The sequence below is a fragment of the Cupressus sempervirens genome, chromosome 5 (assembly GCF_028749045.1).
Source record: "Cupressus sempervirens isolate cs-2001-9-10 chromosome 5, ASM2874904v1, whole genome shotgun sequence".
Taxonomy (NCBI): domain Eukaryota; kingdom Viridiplantae; phylum Streptophyta; class Pinopsida; order Cupressales; family Cupressaceae; genus Cupressus; species Cupressus sempervirens.
The window spans coordinates 642,683,439-642,702,287 of record NC_143122.1 but is presented as its reverse complement, the minus strand read 5'-3'; the positions used below and the strand labels follow the sequence as shown (position 1 = coordinate 642,702,287).

The 18,849-nt window shown below is 32.8% G+C and overlaps 1 protein-coding gene across 2 annotated transcripts in view; it reads left to right on the top strand.

Annotated features, from left to right (window-relative positions):
* The first annotated feature begins 4,978 nt into the window (after positions 1 to 4,978).
* LOC149557544 (2-oxoglutarate (2OG) and Fe(II)-dependent oxygenase superfamily protein) overlaps positions 4,979 to 18,849 on the top strand; it is a 116,862-nt gene continuing 102,991 nt past the window's right edge. Inside the window, exon 1 of one of the 2 annotated variants that reach the window (XM_089832184.1) lies at positions 4,979 to 5,339. In XM_089832184.1, the coding sequence (XP_089688310.1) occupies positions 5,306 to 5,339 (34 nt within the window). In that variant the 5' untranslated portion in view covers positions 4,979 to 5,305. The remainder of the gene's footprint in view (positions 5,340 to 18,849) is intronic. The other variant, XM_089832183.1, reaches the window with a different exon arrangement.

Here is an 18,849-nt window from a genome sequence, read left to right as displayed (position 1 = left end):
AGTTAAGGCCCACCCCCTCGGGAAAAAAAGGGAAGTTGGATAAAGGGAAAGAGAAGGAACCGAAGGGGTTGGAGGATAAGGGGAGAGGTGGTAGGAGGAGGTTGGGGAGGATTGCAAAATCCAATGCCAAAAGGAAACTAAGATCTAGGGCCTTGCAAGAGGAGGAGTTAGATTCAAAGGATATGGGTCATCCTAAAGAAAGGATGAAAGAAAAGGCTTTGAATTTTGGTGAGGGGAACATGGAGGAGGAGAAAGTGGAGGTTTATGATTCCTCATGGTCTGGCTTGGGAGGTGGGATTAAGGAGAAGAAGGAGATGACACATGTTTCAACCATCATTGAGTTGGGGTGTGTGAACTTAACCCTGGACCAGTTCCTTGAAACTATGGATAGAGTGCCCTCTCCTATAAAAATATCCTCTCTTGTTAGGGTTTCCTCCAAAGATAATGCTAACCCCCCGATTGTGTAGGATGTTACTAAGGTGCAGGTGGAAAACTATCTTTGCATCAAGTATGAAGTCAATGTGGAGATCAAGAAGATGACTGGCAATGAAGTGTGGGAAAGAATCTATGCTCTGGAAGAAAGAATGCGCCTTTTGACAAAATTTACTATCAATGTGACACATGCAGATGCAACCACGCTACACCTGCTTAAAGATCAGGAAGGTGATCTACCAAAGGAGGACTCCAAAATGTTGTTTGAATTTCTTGCAAAAGATTGGGATAATATACTCTTGGGGAGGAAGGAGGCCAAGGAGCCTTAAGGGCTCTCTCCTTCTAGTTTTTCATGTTGTTTTTCTATTGTTTGTTGAATTTGGCTAGGTTTAAGGCTGTTATGCCTTTGTTTTTATATTTCCTTAGCTTGTTTAGTTTTAATACATGTAGTATTTATGTTATGCCTATTGATACTCTTTTAGTTAAGTTCTCAAACTATGTTTTTGTGTTTTAAGTGGTAGGGGGTAGTTTTTGGATGATGGTAATCTGTTGGTGGTTCACCAATTTGACTATTTAATGGGCTAGCCCCCTAGTTTTTGGCTGCTTTTAATTCAAAAACATTTAAAATTAATGTATTATATTATAATAATCTTATTAATGATAATGTAAGTACAAAGATAATATGCTTTAAATACATTAAAAAATAAATATTCAAACAAAATATATTGTTTTCTCCTCTACAATCTTTGAATTCTTTTACGAAATCTAAATTCATCTTCAATTGCCATGGATTATATTATTTTCTCTATTAAAACTTCTAGAATTTGCAAAACTATAATTATAATGCTTTAATAAATAATTTTTTTTATAGGCAATTGTGAAGCATGCCTAGAAAATATAAAATAAGTATAAATATAAAATTTCTCCTATTTGAGAAAGAAATGCAAATAGATAGAAACAACATATGTCTCTAGATGTAAAATCAATATACTATAATAACTCCCGCAATATCCTAAATATTGTGATGAGAAAGAAAATAAATCAAATAACTTTCATGATCATTGGCTATCCACAAACTTGTGCAATTTCTATTAAAATTCATGCAATGACAAAAAAAACTGCTAGCAAGGGTGTTCCATAAATCTCACTTTCACAATACCTTGATTCTTGTTGGCATTTTCACTACACTTACAATTCGCACTAATTTAAATCTTTTGTTTTGAAGCATGCCCAAATTCCTTGACATATTTCATAGGTTGGGCTTTAATAGCAAAACAAAAGATTTACTCCTCTTACTTCAGTGAAATACCCACTTAAAGAATCACATTTCTCAAACCAACCTAGTTATCATTAAGAACATTATTTCCACCACGAGATAAAGGCTCTGCATACAAGGGTTGCATAAAAATGATAATTCAATTAGATTAAAAAAAAGAAAAAAATGTACTAATTATAATCCATATAATAATAATTTTTGAATATAATAGAACAAAAAGAGCTTCTCAAATTGTAAGGTTTCAAAAGATTTGATCTTCTATAATAAACCCATATGAATTATGACTCCATCTAGACACAAATGACCTTACAAGATAACTTTTTATTCACAAAATGTTACATAGCATTTCCACTTGGAGATTCCTTTTCTTTAATAAAACCCTGAGGACCTTTAGATAGCTACACTCCTTGTCCCCAACTTGAATGAATCACATTCTGAATAATAATAGTTGTTCATAATTAGACAAAAATAATTTAAATTGTAATCTTCAAAATGAATTGAACTTGAAAATACCTATGTATAATAGTTGTTGGTAGTGTCTGTGATACAGTAAAAGGCATTGGATACCCATGCATCTTCTTCCATTTCAACATGTGTAACATCCTCTCTTTCGAGCATCATGTTTTTATAGAAATAAACAAAAAAATAGCAATTGATGGGCAGGATAATTTCAAATTATGGGTGGGATAAGGATTTAAAATTATGTTGTGTAGGAAACTCTAAAAAGCCCCACATATGAAAATGACCAAAACTTCCGTTAACTTCATTCGTCAACTCTTTGTTTATCGTGTTATATATGGGAATGAGACATGGTCGTTGGAGCATGAATACTATATATAAGGTGAGGCATAGCCCATGTCATTTTTTTCGTCAGTATAGCTACAACTCTAATAGGGTTGCAAATAAATACTATTATTTTAATTATTTAAAACTAAAATGTTCATACTTTAAACTATGCAAACATATTCTATATTTTTTAAAATTTGTTTGGTTCACTAGAAAAAAATAGATTAAAGGAAAACAATAGTAGCCTACCTAGGGAGAACTAATAATCTAAAATAAGTTTATTATTCATATCATAAGTTCTTAAATCATTTAACATTTTTACAAATATTTTAATTTTCCTATTTAAACTATTTTTAAATAATAAATATATATTTTTGAAATCACACAAATATTAATCAACACAATAACATTCAATTTTAAAACTTATTAGTTTCTGTTGTAACAATCAACTTAATGTAATCATTTAGACCAATTAAATATTAAAGCATCAATCAATCAACCTTCACAATTAATTAGTCACATTTTTAAAAGTCAAAGCATCCACCAATAAGAATCAAAACATATTGGTTGATTTTTAAATAATCATTTTTTAACAAATGCATACAATGATATGTTTTGTCTTATTTATTATTAAAATTTGTGGATGATAAAACTACCCTTTTTTTCTCTTCCTAAAGCTTATCCCTTCCACTTTGAAGAAGACAAATGATTAAAAAAATTAAAGATTCATAAGATTTAGAAAAATCTTTGTTCTTTTTTTAAAAAAATCAACAAACATTTTTGAGGCAATATGATTTTAGAGGCATATACTTCTTTCTACTAATTAATTATCTATTTTATGAACAACCATTTTAGAGGTAGTATGATTTCAGAGTTGCTATGAGTTTCCAACATCAATTTCAAAGGTGATGTTGTAAACCCACAACCATAGTTTTATTTAGATTGTTTCTATTGATATTTTATGTCAGATGTTTATTTATTTAAATAAATTAATATGTTTATGAAAATAGACTTAACTAAAATTGAGTAGATTGTAGATTTCTAATCAACTCAAAAAGATTATGTCAATGCGAGTCTTTGTTGGCACTATGCTTATTAAATATATGATTATCATTTAATTCTTGTTTGTCAAAAGACACTAATAAATACTACATAAGTTGGAGCAGTGCTATTCTTGGATTGTGTGCTTTATAATTATTAATCTAAGTATTTTTTTTTAGATTCCAAAATTTGGTGCTACTATGTTTTGGCAAATAAATATGTGCCCCTTCCTTTATAATTGTAATTTGTTTTAAAATGTTATGTGATAATGTTAATGTATGCAGATTACCAAGATTACCAATGAGTTAAGAACAAAAACTAATTTCAAATCTTTGATTTTTTTTAATTTCTCCCACGAAACCTACATCTTAGTATTGTCACTTTGACTATAACCTAATTATATACACTATGCATCCTTTAAAAATGAATTAATTATATATATATATATATAGCCGATAGACTATTTGTGGGTTCCCAAAAATTAAAATTTTGACAAAAAATTTGCAAGTTGGTAAGAAAAGTTGTCAATTTTGCTGAAAAATTGAAAATACTTCTCGTTAATTATTTACCAGCGAGTTTTAATTTTCCTCCACTTTTAGCTCTTGTTTTGATATTTATTAATTGTTATCTCCACTTTTAACTATTGTTTTTCTTTTACTATTTACTAGTTGTGATCTCCACATTAGCTCATGTTGTGATCTATTCATTTAACTTTTGATTTTTAAAATTGATTTAGATTTTAATTTTTAAATTATTTTAATTTTATTTTTTATATTAGTTTTTTTTTAAAATATTATTTTTTATTTTCTATAGTTTATTTAGTCAATGAGTTTTTTTAAATGCTTTTTTTTCATATTTAATAAATTTAATTTAAATAAATAATATTTATTAATCTATTTAAAAGATTTTAGTAAATATTATGTTATTTAAATTAAAAATTATTAATAATTTAATTTGTTCACATAAGATTATATTTTAAATATCCACTTTTAAAAAATGATTACTTGTGATCTCCATTTATTAAACTTTTAATTTTTTAAATTACTTTAAATTATTTTTTTATATTAGTTTAGTTTTTTGTTAAATATGTTGATATATATATATATTTTTTTGTATTTCTCTTATTAATTTTTTGCAATAATTTTTTTGATAGATTTTTTTAAAATAATTAGTTTTCAATATATAATTAATTTAATTTAATTTAATTGTAAAATCTTGAAATTATTAACACGTTTCTTAAACAATATTTAAATTTCTTAAATATTTTAAATTTTATATCTATGTTTTAATCTTTAATCTTTTTATTTTTTTATTTTTACTTTAAAAAAATTTATATTTACATCATTAATGTTCATTGTACTTTTTTTTTCGTAAATCTCATCTCCTATGAACACGTTGCATGTTGCATGTACAAAAGCATGTTTAATTCTAAATTAATTAATCAAAGAGAATGAAGATAGCAAAGTTACACAAAAACCCCCATTCCTAAAACACTGACCAAATACGTTTTGTAATTTGTTTCGAACTTTTGCAGCTTGTCACGTGTAACCCACGGAGAGCAACCATTGCGAAGGGATCTATTGGAAAAGCTAATAAGATTCTTCTGCCAAGTGGTGATTCAGTCTCTTGAAATTGTATTTTTTGTGCTCTTTGTCGATAATTACAGAGCGTCATTTGATTTTGTAGCTGCACATCATTTTAGTTAATCTCATTATCTAACGTAAGAAAACCAGTGGCGAGAAAGAATAACAGAAGAGAAGAGCAGCATAGATGGCTTCAGAGTTCAAGTCCCTCCCTATTATTGGTGAGCCAAATTTGATTTTTAATTTGCTGCCTCTTAATTTGTTAACTTTTTCATTGTGCTTTTACTCTCTGAAATGGTGTACCACATTCATTATATCGTTGAGATTCTGATTTAGGCCCTTTTATTGTCTTGGGTATCGCTTTCAATTTTGGATTTATGATGGCACTTACCTTATTTTGATCGACATTCTTCATATTTCAAACCTACGAGCCCAACTTGGCCAAAGGATTTAAGAGTTTAGAGGATGGTTTTCAACTTTCATGTCAATTAACTGGAGTTGCATACCCGTGTTGTATTGTAATCTCGCTGTGCATTTTTAGTTGTGTGCACCAGCCATGGTTGATAACTTCAAAAGTTTAGCCTATAAAAAATATCATGCTTGACTGCATTTAAAAGATTAGAAGTATATTGGGTATTCCTAGCTTATTAACTGACAACGGTTTGGGCTCAATTTTTTCACGTTATTCCATTTTTTTTAGCTCTCAGTGCTCTATTAGAAATTCAGGCCAATGAATGTTCATTTACAAAGCTCGGTAAATATAATTCCTTCAACAGAAGATACATTATTGTCATTGGAGGACAGCTGGAAGGTGCGCCCCTTCAAATGTTAAAAATCCAGTAGGCCCACTGATGGTTTTCAGTGCCAGATTAGGTGCTGGCTTAAGCTGGTTATTAGGTTGCTCACCTGCCTGAATAAGTGTTGGCTTAAAATGGTTAGTAGAAAGTATTTGCCAACGGTATTTTGTCATGACAATACAATTAAGTTCTAATAGACCCCCTTAATATAATATAAGCATGCACTGGTTCATTGAGAGCTTAATCACTAGGGAAGATGACTAATTAGTTGAGCACCTTAATTTCATGCTTCTCAAAATTTTATGTGAAGTTTAAAATCACTCTTAATTTTTTACATCAACTTACTTGACAACTCTGATGCTTATAACTAAGGTTTCAAAGTCACATCATCAAATATGATGCCACACCAACATGTTTTTTTGCCAAGGTGTCTAATAAAGGCCCCATACAAGTGAGATCAATACTTGTGCACCAAGCCATGTATAATTGGTGTGCTGAGGTGGATCAAATAACTTGTTGCTTGTGAGATCTGAGGAATGCATATCATTCAATTATGGGTACTCTATCATCAAACTACAACTTTAAAGTCATAACTATTGGTGCAATATTGTTAAAAATATTGAGCACTAAATCAACAGCTGCTACAACTACTATTGGGATGCTCTCAGCTGCTTTGTCCTCTTCCCTATATCTTATGCCAAAACAATAATAATATAGATCCACCTTTTCCTGATACTTAAAGGAAAGAATTATTAAGTGGTTTGTCAATCAATAACATAATTTAACAAAAAGCTTAAATTGGCAAACATTGAAAACCATATTGAGAAGGTTCAGAAATAGGTCATCATTGCACCTTAAGGATTAAATGTGTAGTGGGCTATGCCATCTTGCCAATTGAAGCAAGTTAGCTCTGTTTCTACCAAAAACTCTATATGGATATTTATGTTTTGTAAACCATAAGGTAACTGTGAGCTTCCAACTTTAGTCAGTAAAGCTTATTGGACTCATTGGCAGCCTGAGAATTTGGACAGAAGATGGATTGTGCCAGGTGGTTGAATTGTAGATAATGACCAACTTTCTGCAAACATAGAAATAAAAATGTGTTTCTGTAATATGCAGAGTAGAATGTGACATAATCATCATGATAGAGAAACAGAAATGACTTTATTATGAAAGAGCCACCCCCCACAGTTGGAGCTCCAAAATAACATGTATCTCGATGGATTTTTGAGGAACAAGAACACACAAATGCAGGTGATACTAGGACACATTCATATGATTCAAGAAGTGAATTGAGAAGTTGGAGCTTGAACAGTTACCTCTCATCATGTGTGAAGGGAACCTGTAAATCATGCAGTATGTGGAAAATACGTTGTTTCATAGATTGAGGCACTGAATAGAGCATTTTCACACACATTTAGATGATATAAACATGGCCCTGTTTCTATATTTCCTTAACTGCTAGTTTGCATAAGTCTCCCCTTTGACACAGTTCTGGGAAGATTGCATTTCTTCAACTTTGACTATGCATTTATTCTATTGATATTTTTCCGCAAGTTGGATGGTATTCTCTCCATTCATTTTGCTCTTAATACTGACCTGAGGAATGTGCACAGTTATAATACCAGACCTGTTTATTAACTCAATCTAAATGCAAGGAAAATTGACCAATATCTTACTCATAGTTGTCATATCATATCCTACAAAACAACATAGAACAGTGATGAGTTGGTATATTTAGAAGTGCATCATTTTTACTGGTTTACCTAGATGTTAAAAATAAGGCTATAATCTTTAGGTGCACTGCAAATTAATTGGTAATTGAAGTTGCACATAGCCTAATCCTTGACGCTGAATGTTATCTGAAGTAAAGGTTTCAGAGGTGGCCGAGAATGTAATTATAATTGGGTGAATATTTTATTTTGTTTCAAAACATCTCTAGCATTATGCACGACCTTCCTCTTGGGAGCCATGTTCTATACCTATTTATCTCCGCAAATGACATGGAATAGTTTGTTGAGACGAGTGTCCCTCCTTGCCTTTTTTTTTGTTTCCTTTATTTCTCTTTCCTTCCATTTCACCTTATCACTTCATAATCATGACCACTTGCTCACAATTTTCCAAGAATGTTAATTTGTTGCTTATCCTAAGCACATTTCAGCACATACTTCTGTTTCAATATTACAATTTATGTACCTAATTAAAGCATGTCTCTCAAACTGATATTTCTGACAATCGAAACAATTCAATAATAGTTTAATTTTCCAAACGTTGTTGAATTAGTATTTGTTACATGCACAATGTCTTTGTATTGCTTTCTCTTGCAGTCTAGACAACCAAAGCACACCTGTTTCATCAATCATGAATTAAATGAGGAATATATTATATTGTAGTTGATATCTCCATTGACATTAGAAATTTCAGTATCTTCATTGGATCTGTTTGGTCAGATTGTTTATAGAGTTTCAATTTAAACATCAAATAGATCAACGATAGCGTAAATGCTTGTTTGCTCCAGTAACATAAGCTTTTGCCTTGTAGTGTCCCAATTCTTAGCACTATTGAATTGTGAACTTTAAGCTACTTTCAAGTTCTTCTAAAAGCTTCTTGTGGTGTTGGGAAGAACTCCAAAATTTCTTGGAGTGCCTAGGGCTGGTCATTAGGGACTTTGTTTTATGACAATAAGCTTACTTGGCCTTTGAGTCCTTTGATACTTTTGGAATCAGTTTTTGAACTTTTGGGTTTTCTCCAAATTTCTTGGAGCAGCAGTCTATTTTTAGTAAGTTACCTAGTTGGGTCTGATCATCTTCTCAATTCTTTAGAATCACGTTGGTATATCTGTGTTTGGTTTTGATGTAGTGTCAATGCTTTCCACAATCTGTGTGAGTTTTGTGTTATTATCTAATTATTTACCCTAGCTGTCTAATGTTGGAAATATTAAGAGGACAACTTAGACTAGTAGCTTGTTGGAAAGGTGATCAAATGTTATAAAAGTTAGATGCTTATTAAAATGGGCCTTCACCAATGAAACTTTAATATTTCAAAAAATTCTTTGTAAGGGAAAATAAAGCAAATTATTATCAGTGTATCCCGGGGATGCCTTCCACCCAAAATCCCAAGCGTTCCTAGAATAGGTACACACCCATGACTTGGGGACAATGTTTCGGCGTCCTAACAACATCACCATTTTTTGTTTCCATTGCCGAGAATGCAAGGACGTCCCCCTAATGCTGGAGGATGCTTGTACGTCCCTCAAGCATTGCTGGGATCATAGACATCCCATGCTGCGACAATAGAAAAAGTGTGTAAAAAAATACATTTTAAAATTGTTTCGTTGGTTCTATTTGAACCCTAAGGGTTTGTGGGGCCCATCTACGGTCGTCCATTCCTCAAAAGGCCTCCAAGCTTCATTTGTTCTCACATTTTCATTTCTAATTGATTGCTACAAGAAGAATAATAAAAGGGAAGAGTTGAGAATATCTCAATGTTCTTTGTTCAAGTATTTACTATTTGGCATTTTACTTCTTAATAATCTTTTACATCTTTTCATAACTAGCATTTTAAGGACCATATGTATAGTATATACGACCCCCATGCTGCCCCCTTACAACTATTCCCTTGTCATCCCTTTCTCCCCCTATTCCAATGTCCCCCATCCTTGACATGGGTGTAACTATGATTATTATATTTTATAGTTTTCTTCAAAAAGCTATATATTGAGGTGTTGGCACTGATTTTTGGGATAGTTTTGTGAATGACATTGTTGTGTTGCTAGAATAAACTTGGGTTCTTTTAAAAAGCTTCTCTTGGAGTAATTGGTTTTAGTGATGGAAAACCCCATTGGTCTTGGTAATTCCATCGAGTGATTTGTTGGTATCCCACTGGTGTTTTATTGTCAAGTTTTTAGAGTGCAAATTTTGGTGTGCTTTATTATCAAAATTGAAACATTGATTCTATGGGTCAGCCAAGGGAAAGGTTTTTGGAAGTTCTAGAAGTTTCCAGAAGTTTCTGAGTCTTCAAGATGTCCTGGAAATGAGGACGGGTCAAATTTTGCCGGAAACATGTCCCCAGGTAACACTGAGAGGATATTGTACATAAACAAGATCATTGAGGTGTTTTCAAGCTAATTGTTTCTCTTCTTTGTGTGGATAAACTCAAATAAGCTCCAACTGTGCTCACAATGGGATGAGCTACAAGGCTAGCGCAAGATTCCAAAAGCAAATTGCTTTAGATTGGGGGTATTTTAGACATATGCAAATAAAATATTGTTATCCGAGAAGTCATTAAACAAAGAGAAAAGCAAAAACATAGTTTATCAAATGGAAAAAAATTGCAAATGATTTACTTTAATTGGCGTTTCAGTGCCTCTTGCTCTCTTTGTTAGCTCAGAAGAGAATAAATTTCCCTTTGACTCCACATAGATTTATTGTTTGCTCACAACAAGGTCTCTTTACGCAACATTGGATACGTCTTTTAGAATGCATACATAGAGACCCTCCAAGACTTCTCCATTAGTATTTGAAAATGAATCATTGTGCTTAAACAAAAAGAAATTGAAATCAAGTTTGAGTACACAACCTACAAAAACAAAGTAAATCAAGTCTTAGTAAAATTTGAAGAAGAATTTGTTAGAATATGTAGTCCACCAATATAATTGAGAGGGAGGGGGTTGAATCAGTTATCCAACTATTATAACAATTATCAACCTTAATAAAACTTAACTATTTGAGCAATATAATCAAAAAACACAACAAGATACTCATGCACAATAACACCAAATATGTTAACTAGGGAAATCCTTGATTAGAGGGAAAACCCTGGTGGGGATGATACTCACAAGATGATGTACTAATATAAATATTCCTTGTTAGAGGATGGACCCTATTAGGAGTCTATTACAACATTTAGTACATATTAGTCCCTATTAGAAGGCTTTGAATCCTTGTTAGGAGATTCCAACCCTGTTAGGAGTTGTGCCCATATTGTTAGGAGTTGTAGAAGGCAAATGGACCCATTGTCCAAACAGCTTCAGGGGCAAGATCAATGAATCCACTGTCCAAATGATCTTTGTATTATTCCTTGCAGAATAATAGAATTGTATTGTACTGCTCCTTCCTCTTTCTCTGTCCTGTCAACTAGACCTCTACCTTCTGATCTCAAAACTAGACCAAAAACTTCGCATCCAATAATCCCTTGGATCGCTTACTCACATTCACCAAGCACTCTGCTCCTTTTCACACTTCTTTGATTACTTCGCATTCAATATTTTGATCATACTTCTTTACAAACAAGGAAAACATCTTTCCTTTATACCATATCTTCAAAATAATTCCTTGAGTTGGCCTTGAGGCTTTCCCAATTAATTATAATAAGAAAATTAATTATTTCATAATAACAATAGCACTGTCGGCTCACAGTCTATACAACTTCTCACATGTGCGACACTAGGGCTTGCGCACTCGCTGTCGTCACCATTAGATCGTCTTCTGTCACTGACTAACTGCGCATCTCCAGATTATATCTCTATTAGAAGATATAATGCAATCATCATAAATTGCTTAACAATTACTGTCTCTATATTGCTTTCTGTAAATCACTTACAACTTCTGTATGACTTCGACTTATGTTACGCACATTTAACCTTGTCATTCAGACATAGTGTGGAACATGTCCTTACCCGTGCATCACTAGAATATTAAATCTCTTTTCGTGCAACCTTTATCTCTATCTGCTACTCTGCCAATCTTCACAAACTTACTGCTATGTTGACATCAATGACAAACACAGTCATGAATGCAACATATCAATACTGCCACATGCTCTCCAATGCTTAGAATACTCCTCCAAAGGAATACCATCAACATTCATGCTAACAAAATCATCATACCTGAAATAGGGGTTGAGGAAGTACTTGCTACATGAATGGATTGGTAGAGTTGATTATTCCACCTGTCAATAATTTCCCAAATTGGATCAAATTTGAGTCTATCCCCCTTGTAGTAATTTTTTTAGACTCCTTGGCCCTATGCATGACCTCATAAAGATACCACATTGGGGTTTGATCTCCATCAACCAAGCACAAACTCTAATCAAGGGCTCAAACACCTACAATCGAAATTTGGAAAATACAAATTATTTTACAAAAATATTAATTAATGAACTTGCTAATGTAGTAAGTAAAATTAATGATGAGAAACTTGAACCAAGAATAATTAAAAATTAAAGTTTTGAATTTACATTCACAATCTCAGAAGCCTTGACCAAAAATTTATGGTCAAAGGCTATGCGTGTGATAACCTCTCCTTCAAAATTCTTTGATTAAGTTGAGTCAAGCCATGGTCGAATCCCAAACATTTGCTTCAAGAAGACAATATACTAATAATACTTTGCAACGTCAAGAAAATTGTTGCAAACTTCCAAACTAGAAATTAATTTCTCACGTCTTAAGCAAATCACCTTCCCAGGCTCATTTGGTGCTTTGTAGGTGTACTTCCATGCCTTCTTCTCTCTAGCATTTTTAGGCTGGGTGCCTATATATCTAGAAGGGTTTGGTTTTAGTGGTCACACTTTGAATTTTCCATGCCAATTTAATGGTTAATTGCTGCCCTACACATAGAAATTAAAAACACAAATAAAATATTTTAGAAAATGAATGAAACTAAGTTCAAAACTATCTAAATTAGTTTCATTAGTTTTAGACATTATTGAAAGTATTAAAAAATATTTTAAAGAAAAACTAGATATTCTTCAAAAAATAGTGATAGATTCAACAAAACCTATCAAAAATAGCATTGAATCTTCTCCTAATGATTCAAAATCATTTCTAACTACTTAGGAATGATTTTGTATTCATTTAGATGCAACAAAGAAATAATAGAATGTTTTAAAAACATAAAAACAAACTCAGAAAACCTACATGGTAATGTGATTTTTCTTGCAAAACCGGCTGAAATTTGCCTTAAGTCCACTCAGATCGGCCTCAATACACAAACAATTAGAAGTCTACTCCTTGATCAACTTTGCCCTCAAGACAATTCGCAGATACTAAAATTATCTCCAAAATTATAAGTATTGATTTACACAAGTTTGAATATTGAAGACTATACTCTGAAGTATAAGAATAAGGCATAAACTAACTCTAATATATATTACAGAATTTGCAAAAAATTTACATGGTATCAGAGCCAGGTTGTTAAACCTAGGCTTTGCAAATTAAATAATCAGTCTTGATATATATCTAGCATCATTCTCCTATCTTCAATGGCATACACAATCAGACCCGAGGACAAATTTGATGGGAAAGAACACTTTGATGCTTGGAAATTCAGAATCATGACAATTCTTGAAGAAAGTGATGTAAAACAATTTGTTGATTCAGTATCCAGACAACCTACTGTTGAATCTCATAAAACTATCTGGAGTAAAGGAAATAGGAAAGCCATTCAGATCATATTAGATGGAGTGAAAAATGATATAGTACCCATGCTAACAAAACATCAAACAACATTTGATATGATGAATGCATTACTAAATGCATATGAGGTTAACAATGCAACTAGAGTTCTCACTTTAAAAAGACAACTAAATCACATACAAATAAAGAAGGAAGAATCGATGAATTCTTACTTCCTAAGGGTTGCCAGCCTAAGAGATGAACTTGCAAGTATAGGAAGCATCATTAATGACACAAAACTAACACTGATGGCTATAGAGGAATTACCAGATTCATGGGAAACATTTGCACAAGGAGTAAGTGCCAGAGATAATTTTCTTGACTTCAGTAGACTTAAGGGAGATTGTCTTTAGGAAGAATCTAGAAAACTTAAGAAAGGAGGGAAATTGAAAAATGGAAGATGAAGAACTTCATGTTTTTAATACAAATTCCTATGAAGGCAAGAAGAAGCACTTCAAGAAGAAAATGGGTAATCAAAAGAATGACAAACCTAAGAAAGATCTATCCAAAATAAAGTGCTTCAGATGTGAAAAGTTTGGACACTACAAATCTAATTGTCCTGAGAATTCTAAACAACAAGTGAACTATAGAAACATTACTAGGGAAGAAGATAACTACGATCTTGAAAATCGTGTATTGTATTCGACACTATCAAATGAAGTCTCAAGTAAAGCATGGGTGATTGATAGTGGATCTTCTTGACATATTACAGGATACAAAGAAGCACTAGACTCTATATCAGAAAAAGTTAAAGGTGAAATCACTATCAGTGATAATTCAACACATTCTGTCAAAGGAATTGGAAATTGCACCTTAAAACTATAGTCGGGTAGTTCTCTTCTTCTTGAAGGAGTACTCTATGTACCAAGGATAAAAAGGAATCTAATCTCGATTGCAACACTTGAAGATGATGGACATGATGTTGCATTCATGGACGGTAAAGTCATAACTTGGGCTAAGAACTCCTCAATTAAGAAAGAAAAAATTATTAGTCAAAGAAAAGGGTATTTGTATGAATTAAATTCAGAACTTAGTTGGCCTATTCAAGCCTTTATTCATGAAGCTTCTGATATAAACAAAATATGGCACAAAAGATTAGGGCATCTAAATTTCAAAACCTTATCAACTATGGAGAAGATGGTCACTGGTTTACCTAAGTTGAATAAAGATCACTAAAGCATATGCAAAGGACGTGCTCTGGGTAAGAACACCAAAAGTCCATTTCATGATAGCACTAGAAAAACTAACAAAGTTTTGGAATTAATCCACTTAGATTTATATGGACCTATGTTTGTTCCTTCTCTTGGAGGATTCTGGTACTATATACTATTCATAGATGACTTCTCTAGGAAAACTTGGATTCACTTCTTAAAATGCAAAGAATCAAAAGAAATCCTGAAGAGATTTAAAGAATTTAAAACCTTAATTGAAAACTTATCAGGACATAAAATTAAAATTCTTAGGACTGATAATGGGGGTGAATATACCTCAAATTTGTTTAAAAGGTTTTGTAAAGAAACAAGAAGAGCGAGTATACTGTTCCTTATAACCCGCAACAAAACGGGGTAGCATAATAGAACAATTATAAGCTGCAAGAGCTATGATATTTGATCAAAATCTAGAATATTATCTTTGGGCAGAAGCCTCTTGTACTACTTTCTATATTCAAAACATAAGTCCTCACTCCTACCTTAGAGATAAAACTCCTGAAGAAGTCTTTACTAAGGTTAAATCCAATATAAGTTATCTTAGGATTTTTGGGTGCCCAGATGTTCCAAAAGAAAAAAAGAACTAAGTTAGAACTTTCTAGGAGGAAAGATATTTTTGTAGGGTATAGTGAAACATCTAAAGCTTATAGGATTTTCATACTTGGTCAGAAAAATATTGAACTTAGTAGGGATGTAATTTTTGAAGAAGATTTAACATTCAAAAGAGCCTTAAGTTCTGAAGAACCCTCTCCATTACTTAATTTTGAAAGAAATACTGAATCCGAGTCTCAGAGGGAGAACAATGAAGAAATTGAAAATGAAATTGAAAATCTTAATCTTGAAGAAACTCAAAATTCTAAGAAAAGACCACTTTGGGCCATTAAGACAGTAGAAGCACAAGACTTCGCTGCACCATCTGGAACAATTAGAGAAAGCAAAAGACCCAAAAGATTTTCTAGTTACACAACAAACATGAATGATTTGTCTAAATCAGAACCAACCAATGTTTTAGATGCTATTAAACATGCAACTTGGAAGGGTGCTATGATGGAAGAATACCAATCCACTATGAAGAATGATGTTTGGGAAATTGTTCTTAGACTTGAAGGAAAATCTGTTGTCTCTTCCAAGTGGATATTTAAAATAAAGTATGCTGACGGTAGCATTCAAAAATATAAAGCTAGATTTGTAGCTAGGGGATTCTCTTAGAAAGAAGGGATTGATTATGAAGAAATGTTTGCTTCTGTTGCCAAATACACCTCTGTAAGAGTAGTCCTAGCTATTGTAGCATCGAAGGGATGGAAAGTACATCAGATGGATGTAAAAACAACATTCCTGAATGGAAAGATTGCATAAGAGGTATATTTGGAGCAACCTGAAGGATTTGAAACTCATGATTCTAAAGTTTTTGTTTGTAGGCTCAAGAAAGCTCTCTATGGCTTAAACAGGCTCCAAGGGCTTGGTACGAAAGAATTGATAAGTATCTCATTGGTTTAAGATTCTCCTAGAACGAAGCTGATCCAAATCTATATTATAAAAAGGATAAAGATGATATGGTAATTTTGATATTGTATGTTGATGATTTACTAATAACAGGTGATGATCTATGATTACTAATAACAGGTGATGATCATCTCATAGATCAATGCAAAAAAGATCTAATTAGAGAATTTGAGATGAAAAATTTGGGACTCCATTACTTCCTAGGATAGGAAGTATGGTAGAATTTTGATAGCACTATACTAAATCAAGGAAAGTATACATTAGATAACTTGAAGAGATTTGGAATGTGGAACTGCAAGTCTATGTCTTCTCCAATGGAGACGAATCTACATAAACTTAAAGAAGCAGTAGCAGAATCACCTTCCATAGATTCTATTCGCTAGAGACAAATGATTGAGTCTCTTATGTACTTGGTAAATACAAGACCTGATATTTGCTATGCTGTTAACACCTTAAATCAATTTATGTGTGAGCCAAAGGAGATTCACCTAGTTGCAGTCAAACACATTATGAGATACTTACAAGGCACTCTTAACCTTGGGCTCAAATATGAGAAAGTTCACTTGGATTTGCATGGATTCACAAACTCAGATTAGGGTGGAAGTGTTAAGGATAGAAAAAGTACTTCTGGATGCTATTTCAATTTAGGATCAGCAATGATATCATGGATATGCAGAAAACAGTCTTTAGTAGCACAAAGTTCCACAGAAGCCGAATACATTGCAACAACAATGACCTTTTGGGAAGCAGTTTGGCTTAGAAAGTTACCTGTGGGATTATTTGGTCAAGCCATGAATCCTATGATTATTCATTGTGATAAATAGAGTTCTATCAAGCTTTCTATAAATCTAGTTTTCCATGGAAGGTCCAAGCAAATTGAAATTCCTTACCATTATGTTAGAGATATGGTAGAGATGAATACTGTAAAATTAGAATACTTTGTACTGTAGATCAGACAACAAATATTCTTACAAAACCTTTCTCTCGTGAAGATAGATCACTTCAGGAAAAGACTTGGTATGGTTGAATTATGAAATTTTGTATTCTTTCAATTATTAATAAAATAATTTTATTGTCAGGCTATTGATTGTTATGGGCTCCACCATCTGTATTCATTATTTAAGAGGTGATGATCTCTGAGATAATGAATACTTGTATAAAAAACATTATGAGAGATGGCGATCTCTTAGATAATGTGTTAAACAATAGAGAACTTCTGTTAGATCTAGATGAGTTCAAGATCACATTGTCATATAGACATTGTTATGTCTGTAAGTCACAATTTGAATGAAGGAAGAATTTCATTATTCTCCAGAGTTTATCCTGCATTCTGGTAGATCTTAACTCATGATCATGTTGTGATATAGGAATACCAGTACCTATGAGTCACAACTTGGATAAATGTAGAATTTAATTATTCTCCAGATTTATCCTGTATATTGTATTCTTTGCAATACTGCTATCACTAGAATTAGTGATATGTCATATCACAGGTTTAGTAATATGACATTGTATCATGTGTTCAATAATACCACATGCTAAGAAGATTCAAATAGATATAGATTATTAATTCTTGCTTGTTCATCTTAATTGATGTTGCTAGATATGATATCTCTTAGTATGATTACCAAGTTAAGAGGTAGTGTTAATTCAATAACTTTATAATATACTAATCTGATTACAGATCGTTCTGAACTGTTCTTGGTTACCAAAGTTTCTATTTATATGATCTTAGCCTCCTAATAGGGATCGACGCCAATCCTAAAGTAACTATTAGATAACTAACTAATCTCCTTTGATTAGTTTGGAACTAAACTATTCCTCTTGGAAAGTCGCCGATCAATAGAAGGTTTTATTTTGACTTTGGAAGGGACATGTCCTTTGTAAGGACATGCCCCTTGGCTCTATACTTATGTAGGGTGTGGTTGAAGGTTAAGGACACAAACAATTAGAAGTCTGCTCCTTGATCAACTCTGCCCTCAAGACAATTCGCAGATACATAAATTATCTCCAGAATTATAAGTATTGATTCACACAAGTCTGAATAGTGAAGGCTATACTCTGAAGTATAAGAATAAGGCATAAACTAACTCTGATATATATTATAGAATTTGCAGAAACTTTACATATGGTAGTATCCCCTTTGCCTGCTTCCATTGCATGAAGATTGGCCATTGGGTTAAGAAATGTCCCCAACAAGCTGAGAAAGAGAAGGTAAAAAAACTAGGAAGAAATAATGGAAGTCCAAAGAACCAAAAAAGGAGAAGGATGGAAAAGCTACTTAGGGCAGCCTTAGGGAATTTCTGTCTGTGGACAAGACTAATTTGTTAGTCCTTGATCTGCTTGATCTTAATGGCAATACTGTATCTCTAGGTACTAAGAACGGAGTTACGAAGGAGGCTCCTCTTGAGTCTAAGGAGAAGCTGGGACAGGGGGAGACAAGGTTGGAAAAGGAGATACCCAAAATGGCCAAGGGCTTGAAGAAGGCGAAGTCTAGGGAGATAACTTGACTGGAGGAGAGAAGGGCTTGAGCTTAGTCAACAACAATGATACTACTGATGGATCCCTTCAAGGACTCGAGAACACTCAACAATGTAATATCCTTGGTAGTTGCTTGACAACTTTGTTGTCCAAAGAGGTTGTGAAAGCTACTTTGCCGATCTCTGATCCCCCCTGATACCAAAAATGAGCACTAAATGGGGAGATGAGGTAGGATGTGATAATACCCTAAAAGGTGATTTGAATAACCAAGGAGGCCTTCCCAGGTGGG